This window comes from Capsicum annuum, chromosome 4 (genome assembly GCF_002878395.1).
Source record: "Capsicum annuum cultivar UCD-10X-F1 chromosome 4, UCD10Xv1.1, whole genome shotgun sequence".
Classification (NCBI taxonomy): domain Eukaryota; kingdom Viridiplantae; phylum Streptophyta; class Magnoliopsida; order Solanales; family Solanaceae; genus Capsicum; species Capsicum annuum.
In genome coordinates this window covers 63,289,324-63,298,017 of record NC_061114.1, presented here as the reverse complement: position 1 = coordinate 63,298,017, position 8,694 = coordinate 63,289,324, and the positions used below count along the sequence as shown (strand labels likewise).

General features: G+C 34.6%; 1 protein-coding gene across 1 annotated transcript; it reads left to right on the top strand.

The window, feature by feature from the left end:
* The first annotated feature begins 476 nt into the window (after positions 1-476).
* On the top strand, positions 477-8,437 carry LOC124898156. Its single transcript, XM_047411831.1, has 3 exons — positions 477-979; positions 3,539-3,607; positions 7,893-8,437. Exons 1-3 carry the CDS (start codon positions 788-790, stop codon positions 8,055-8,057), a joined length of 426 nt encoding a protein of 141 aa, XP_047267787.1. The 5' UTR covers positions 477-787; the 3' UTR covers positions 8,058-8,437.
* Positions 8,438-8,694: the final 257 nt, after the last annotated feature.

Here is an 8,694-nt window from a genome sequence, read left to right as displayed (position 1 = left end):
AAAAAGAAAATTAAAAAAAATGAAGAAAAAAATAAAAAAAAAAAAAAAAGAAGAGAAATAGAAGAAAGAAAATAAAGTGGAAAGGAAAAAATAAAAAAATGAAATTAAAATAAAAAATAAAATAATAAAAAATAAGATTGAAAAAAGTTCGAAGATATGACTATATTGGGGGAAGTGAAATAGTGAAGTGAAAATAGGAAAAGGTAAAATAGTTAATGGGCAAAATAATATCACTTTGTTATGAACTATAATTTTATAAAAGTGTTATATTTATTGTAATTATAGTCTTAAGTATGCTATTTTCTTAATTTTTTTTTTATAAATATGCTATTTTGATAGGACCTATAAATGTGCTATTTTAAATAAATAGAGGGCTATTTTGATGGGACGTTGAATTAAAAGAGACAAACAAAATTTCCATTTAAGTTACTTTAAGTTTTAAAAATTAGGTAAACGGAACATTTTTTTTTAAATTTTTTTTTTAAAATATTTTCACTCCAATAACTTTACACAGTTGTCGAACAACTTTACAAAGTTATCGTGTAATTTTGATAGTTGTTCGATAACTTTGCAAAGTTGTTTAAGAACTATCAAAGTTATTCGATAATTTCGTAAAGTTATTTGATAAGTTTAATATTATTGAGATAACTAATATAGTTATCAAATAATTGTTTCAATTATTTAAAAATTTTATTTTTTCAACTTAATAATAATATTGTGGGATTTATTTATCTCCATTTTTTTAATTAAAGACTTGAGGTCTCAACTCATTTTTTACTCCATTTTGATGGCAGGTTCATACAAAGGGGAAGGGAGAACAAGAGAAATGAGAGGAGTGGGAGGGCCATTGTTATGCATCGGTGATCTGCTGAGTGATGTTGGAGAAAGTGATGCCGCCGTTGATCACCTTTCAATCAAAACACCTTCACCGGACTACGATTCCAGCCTTCAACCTTCTGATCTAAACAAGCTCTTCCAGGTTCTCGACCATATCTGTAAATGTTTTTTTCTGTTTCTGCATTTATTCTGAATGATGTTAGGTTAGATTTTCCCTCTGATGTGATTAGGTGTAGCACATGGCAAAATCATCTCACCCAATTTTCATTTTTTCCTTCCATTTGACATTATTTTGCACATCTATAAGGGCATTTCCAACAGCCCTTCATTTGACCCTTTATACTCCATATTTGAAGGGATGAATAATGTTTCTCCCACATTTAGAGATAGCACTAATTTTTTTCCTTTATTTTACTTTTTTATTATTATATTATTATTTATATTATATAATATTTTTAATTTAACATATTATAAATTATATAAGATTATTTGTTAAGAATCTAATATTCATAATTATTTTCTAATGTAATATATTTGTTTAATTAATTTTAAATTTTATTAAATTAATTTTGTGTATAATATTTTTACTTAAGATATAAAGTCTAAATGGTTTAGGTTGAGAAGGTCTAAGACGAAATATTTGGAGCGTAACTTCAGGAGGTGTCGCACGAGTCTGATGTGATTGTAGAACTTGATACTCATTCCATCCAAAAGAGAGATAATTTTAAAAATCTGGGATCTATAATTCAGGGAAATGGAAATGGAGAGATTGATCAAATTGGGATAGGGCAGATGAAATGGATACTTGCTTTTGAAATCTTGTGTGATAAGAAGGTATCTGCTAAACTTAAAGGCAAGTTCTACAGAGTGGTGGTTAGACCGACTTTGTTGTATGGGCAGAGTGTTGGCCTATCAAGAAGTCTCACATTCAAAATATGAAGGTCGCGAAGATGAGACTGCTACGGTGGATGTGTGCATGTGCTAAGAAAGATATGATGGAAATGAGGTTATTAGAAATGGGTATACTAGGGAATAAGTGAGAGCGGCTTCGGTGGAAGCTAAGATAAGGGTAGCGAGGTTGAGATGGTTTAGACATGTGATGAGGAGGGGCACGGATGCTTCTGTATGGAGGTGTGAGAGGTTGGCTAGGGATAGATTCATGCAAGGTAGAGGTTGACCGAAGAAATACTAGAGGAAGGTGATTAGATAGGACATAGAGCAACTTTAGCTTACTGAGGATATGACCATAGATAGGAAGGTGTAGAGGAGACGAATTAGGATAGAAGGATAGTAGGAACGAATGCGGCAGTGCTAGTAGTAGGAGGGTTTTGTTATCCGTAGCTATACTACTATTATTATTTCAGGATGTTGTATCATTTGTTGGATTACTTGGTGAGTATTGTTTATGGTATTATTGAGTGTAGTAATTTCTATTGTATCTTGTACTTTTAATATTTCATTTCTAGATTATTTTATCTTGAGTCGAGGGTCCATTGGAAACAACCTCTCTATGACTCTATCTCACCTTTGAGGTAATGGTATGAACTGCGTACACTCACCCTCCCAGACCCCACTTGGTGGGAATATACTGGGTATATTATTGTTGTATTTAAGATATCAAATTACTATTCCCCATTTCAAAATAGTTGACCCTCTTTCTAAAAGTATTTGTTTTAATTTAGTTGTTCCATTTGTGAAATCAAGGGAATTTATTATGTTCTTCTAATATTGCTTCTATCATTAAATGACTATACAAAGTGCATTTTCAAAATTGTATTTTCAAAGCATAATTAATAAGGTTAATTTGATAAAATAAACCTTTGATTTTTGTGAAAAGTGAAAACAACATTGTTCAATATCAATTGCTTTCTTAATGCTTTAACTAATAGCCTTTTTGTTCAACCTTCTAAAATCAGCTTATTTTAAGAAGTATTTTTTCATAAGTACTTTTCAAAAAAATATTTTTGGTGAGAAGCAGTTTGTGTTTTCAGTGTTGTTTTCTCAAAAATGCTTTTTTTCTCAAAAAGTGCTTTTGGGGAGAAACTGTTTTTTTTAGCTTATGAAAATTGTTTTTGCTACTCCTCAAAAGCATTTATTTTCTCTCAAAAGCTTAGCCAAACACCTCAATTTTTTAAAATAAGCACTTTTGAGAAAAAATAAGCACTTTTGGGATAAATAAGCTTGGCCAAACAAGCTATAAGTCGACAATTTTCTTATCCTATGGCAATTAAGGGCTACAGGTTCTCCTGCAAATGTTTGGTTCTTGATGATGAAAATTAGGCTATGATGGAAGGATATATAGAAAATAACTGAAAGAGGGTATCTTTTGACACATCAAAATCTCCGTAGAACGTCGCCAAAACCTACTTTGTGAATGTTGTTAGCAATTGATTTTGATCAGCTATTATGAAGTCTTAATAGAATATGGTGAAACAGTGGACTTTGTTTTACTCACTTTTTTTACTACTTCAGCCTGGCTTAGGATAGTTTGCGCCTTGATGGGGGAAGATTAATTTATCCATAGTATACGTTGACGGTTTTTTTCTTTCGGAACGGAACACTCTGCTTTTATATGACCGCTTTAATAGCACTACTTGCTATAGCATAATGTCTAGGAGGTCATGTTTCTTTCTGAATGCACTGGTATTATTCTTCCTTTGCTTAAGTCACATAGTAAGTTAATGTTTTGCTTATTGTTTAGGAAAAGTATGAGCAGCTGAACAAGGCACTTGCTGGCACAGATCATTCATGGGCGCATCTCACACTTGAGGTAATAGAAGTTGATCTCATAAGAGAGGTTATAGAGGATACGTAGGATACTTTATTATTATTATTATTATTATTATTTTGAGAAGGTCATGTTTCATTTATAAAGTACCAAGAAGGTACAAAACATACATGACTTAACAACATATCATACAATAGATTATCAAAGTGATCCCTCCTATCAAACTCAAGAAGTTCATATACTGATCCAAACTATCTACCATACAGCAGTTACACCAGAAGTATGTATAAGTTCTGTAGACAATTATTATTAATTCTAGATATGTGTCTCCTTTTCCCTTCAAAGCAAGCGTTGTTCCTCTCCAATCGGATAGTCTCCAAAATGCATATGGGGATGATTTTCCACATCTGCTTCAGATTTCTTGAAATCCTTTGGTATTGCCAACAATCCAGTAAGCTCCTAATCTTCAGAGGCATCACCCATGATACATCAGTAAAGTTTAGAAATAGTTCCCAGCACAGTCTTGAAACTCTACAATGTAGAAATAGATGTTCCACTGATTCCCGCTCCTCTTCACTCAAGTAACATCTGCTACATAACATGAAGCCTCTTTTCTGAAGACTATTTTGAGTTAAAACTAGCCTCTCAGGTGGCTGCCCAACATAAGTAGGCTGCTTTGACTGGCTCTGGTTCTCCATATCATCTTCCAAGGCTACGAAGAACCCCATGATATGAGAACTTTAGTATTAAGCTATTGTTGATAAGTGGAAGCTGCGATGCGTGGAATATGGTTATTAGTTATTTATATTTTAAGTAGTTTCATTTATTATATTTATATTTAAGTAGCTTTATTTATAATTGTAGAATAGGTTTTGTGTTTCCTAGTTTCACAAGGATTAATTAGGCTTTCAATTGATTATTCTAGAACGGGGTTTTATGTTTCCTAGTTTCATAAGGATTAGGCTTTCTATTGATGTAGTAAGACTCCTATTTAAAAGGAGATATGAGGAATAATACGCGTCAAAAACAAGATAATGAAGAATACTACGTACATAGTTTCAGTAAAAAACAAGAGGTTGGAGTTCGTTCGTCCATTGAACTCTAAGGTTTCGGTCTTCCTTTAACAAGCTGAAGAGATTGGAGTTCTCTCTTCTATTGAACTTTCAGTTTCCCTTTAACGAACTAAATTTATCTAAAAAATAGGTCGATCTAGATTTTCAAACAAAGGCAAGGAAAAGTCCTCTTCTATTGAACTTTCAGTCTCCGTTTAACGAACTAAATTTATCTACAAAATAGGTCGATCTAGGTTTTCAAACAAAGGCAAGGAAAAGTCGAAATCAATTGATTCAGACTTTTCTGTTCATCTCCTGTGACTCAAGCTTTTAACAGGGAACATCTTATCTTTACTATTCACCCAAATCAAACAATATTCCTTATTCTGATCAACTGAAACTGAACCTAACCATTGAATTAGGATGGCAATGGGGCTTGGCGGGGTGGATGAGGGGATGGTTGAGCCTTAACTAACCCACAAAGTTTTCAACGTGCATCGCCCCACCCCACATTGCATTTTGATGTGTTTTCAACCCGTCCTGCCCCATCCCGCATAAACCCACTCCGCTCCCCCCCGCATAGTTTGCTTTACTTTCAAAATAGAATTACTAGATTAAGGAAAGTTTTGGTTATTGAATTTATTCTATATTTTCATGTGAGTACAACAACAACAACAAACCCAGTGTATTCCCACCTGGTGGGGTCTGGGGGGTAGGATGTACGCAGTCCATACCTCTACCTCTGAAGAAGTAGATATATTTTCATGTGAGTAGCATAGATAATTTTCTTTTTTAATTTCTGCTCATTTTTTTTTTCATATTATTAATATCATTCTGTTACCGTTTGGGAATAGGGGGACATGAAAAGAGTTGAATCTGTATGTATGAAACTTTTAGATAAAAATCCCTTTTTTCTACAGAAAACTTGTTAGTTTAATATATTTTTGTGATTTTTTTTTCGCAAGATTTTAAAATTACTATTTTTTAGCTTTTGTTTTGTTTGAACCCACATAGACCCGCAACCCGCCACGCCCCCGCATATCCTTAAACCCGCAACTGCCCAGCATAGCCTAAACCCAGTCCCGCCCCATTGCCATTCCTATGTTGAATCATTTGACAGAAACCTTCCACCTATCATTTAAGTTCTTTTTTTTTATTGATAACTATGGTGTCCGGGCCAATTTTGACTCACCTCGACTAAATCCACGACATAATGTTTTTTTTTTTTTTTGGTCTCTGCTGGGATTTGAACCTGAGACCTCAAGTTCTCCACCCACTTCATTGGCCACTAGGTCACACTCTTGATGCGGAGACATACCCATCTTTAACTACAAAATAAATAAGAAGATCTGGATCTCTACTCTTCGAACCAGAGTTTCCAATCCTGACTGTCCAAAATTTTATTCTGGCCCCATTTCTCACCTATTTTTGTGTGCTGCAAAAAATCTTCCCAGAGTCCATTAGTATCCTTCCAAACTCCGCCTGTGGTTTTCAGTTGAGCAGGACTGTCTCTATCCCTCCATCTTTCCATTAATGGCCTTAGTTAGCCTTTTTCCAGATTTCATCACCATCATATTGCATCTCTATAACCATTTATCATGTAGTGTTAGATTTCTCACTCCCAAGCCTCCCCTTTCATTTCTTTTGTAACCACTTGTCATTTATTTTGAGCTAACCACTTGTCATTTAATCAAATGAGTCTCTCTTTTATGGGCATTACCATCCCATAGATAGTGTTTTCTAATAGACTTCAGTTTCTTTTCCGCCGCTGCAGGCTTAGAAAATAGTGACATAGTGTATTGGCATTCCATCTAGTACACTGTTAATGAGAATGAGTTTACCCCTAAAGGATATATATTGTTTCCTCTAAGCAGTCAACTTGTGCATCTGTAAAAACTCCTCGCCAAATGCTTTTGTCTTTCTGTTTTATCCCTAGTGGCAATCCTAAATAGACTGTAGGGAAATTGTCCACTTCATACCCCAATATGTCAGCTAATTCCTCTATGCAGTCATTAAATTTATGCTGAAATTGGTACTCTTAGATAGATTTAACTCTCAGCCTAGAAACTGCTTCAAAACTTAACAGCACCCCTCATAGATGCAAAAATAATTCTTTTTTGGGCCTTACAAAAGTGGAGGGTATCATCAGCCCAAAGACTATGAGGAAGTGTCAATTCTTCTTCTCTGTAGCTTCCTATGCAAAGGCCCTTAAACCATCCCAAAACCTCTGCCTCCGAAGCATTAAACAGAGGATTTCCATCACCCAAACAAAGAGATATGGTGATAACGGATCACCCTGCCTTAATCTCCTTCCTGCCTTGAAAAAGCTATAAGGATCATCATTTATCAAAATGGAAAATCTAACTGTTGAAGTGCAGTAATGGATCCACTCAGTCCATTTATCAACAAAATCTAGCTACAAATGATCTGTCCTCCTTTAATGAAGACATTTTGACTTGGTGAAACCAGCTTATCAATAACCTGCTCAAGTCTCTCTGCCATCAACTTTGCAATAATTTTATAAACACTTGCTAACAAATTGATGGTTCAAAAGTCGACCTCCACTGCCCCTTTCTTCTTAGGGATTTTAATGTGATGAAAGTCAAATTGAGACTTTTGACAAAAGTTCCTTTTTGATGACAAGCCTCCACTGTCCTCCAGACATCCATTCTAACAGTAGGCCAACATTTTGAATGAACATTATGTTAAATTCATCGGATCCAAGGGGCCTCATCACCTTTAGAAGTTTTGATAACTACTTCCTGTTCTTCCAAAGTGAAAGGTCTCTGTAGCCACTCCTTGTCTTCGTTAGATAGCTTCCTTAAACTTTCATCTTCCCATCTAGGTTTCCAGAGTTCACACTTCAGTTTCACTAGAGAGTTTTTCATAAAACCCTAGAATATAATTTTTAGTAAGTCTGTATCTTCCACTAGATCTTCCCCAAATTGAATCCAGTGGCATTACGATTTGTAGCATTCACATCCATTCATATTTGACATGGAGTATTGGTTTCATATTGCTTACAGATTGCATCTGTAATTACCAAATAGGTAAATGGGTGATAAGCAGATGGAATTGTTGGTCACACAATTTCCTTTTTATAGTTGACGCATTGGCTCATCCTCATGTTTTTTCAATATCTCTAAAGAGACTCTAAATCTGTTCTTATCCAAAAATAAGAAAAATAAAGAGAGGAGGGGGGGTAGGGAATCTAAAGCTGTCTCTCTGTATGTTTTGACTTTACTAATACATTCTTGTTCTTTATTGCTTTCTAGCTATGTACTGCGCTGGAGACTGCAAACAAGTTGGTTCACTCGACCAATTCTAATGTTGGCACATTGAAAGATAAGGTTGATGAGCTTCGACAAGTCATTAATAGAAGAGACTCAGCTATAGGAGCTGCAAAAGCACTTGAAGGCTCTGATCAATTACCAAGTTGAAGGTTTGCAGTCTTGTTTAGCGCTGGACTTATCACTTTGCTTTTGCAAATACATGCTTAGTTTATTCTTGTCGTAAATATGCATGAATTAGAGATGTTGGTACTGGCAAAACTTTAACACCTGCTTCCTGGTCATCCTCTACCCAAAGGTGAATTTTTTTTTTTTGTTACTTATCCAGTGGCCGACTAATTACTGCATTTCACTGTGTACTATTGAAACCTTTATTCTGATAGTATGTAGTTTAGTATATCAAAGAATACCTTTTAAGGTAGGATGGATATTGTTCTGGCACTTTGTAAGTATTTCTGACCTCACCTTGGTGCTACATTATCATACACTTGCCATTTCTCAGAAAAAAGGATGGATTTCGTTGTGTTAAAGCTGTCAGTCTGCTTGTTTTCCTATCAATAGACAAATTTTCTTCCTATCTTGTAAAGATTCTAGGGGCAAAGGGTTGAGGCCACAAATATGCTTTCGTTAATTCAATTTAATTAAGGCGCGTATAAATAACTGTCAGTCTAATTTTCTGTAATAGGATAATGGACGTGCATTACCTATTTTGTCTAAGTATGGGTTTGATGATACAAGTGGAAACATGATATCAAATTATTATAAGTTTACACCAAATTTAATTAAA

What these genes read in the sequence shown, in the direction of transcription:
- LOC124898156 (XM_047411831.1), top strand. Translation starts at nt 788, where the DNA reads ATGGCAGGTTCATACAAAGGGGAAGGGAGAACAAGAGAAATGAGAGGA. An exon ending in ATCTAAACAAGCTCTTCCAG is followed by an intron (nt 980 to 3,538) that starts GTTCTCGACCAT and finishes CTTATTGTTTAG; the next exon opens with GAAAAGTATGAGCAGCTGAA. An exon ending in GGGCGCATCTCACACTTGAG is followed by an intron (nt 3,608 to 7,892) that starts GTAATAGAAGTT and finishes ATTGCTTTCTAG; the next exon opens with CTATGTACTGCGCTGGAGAC.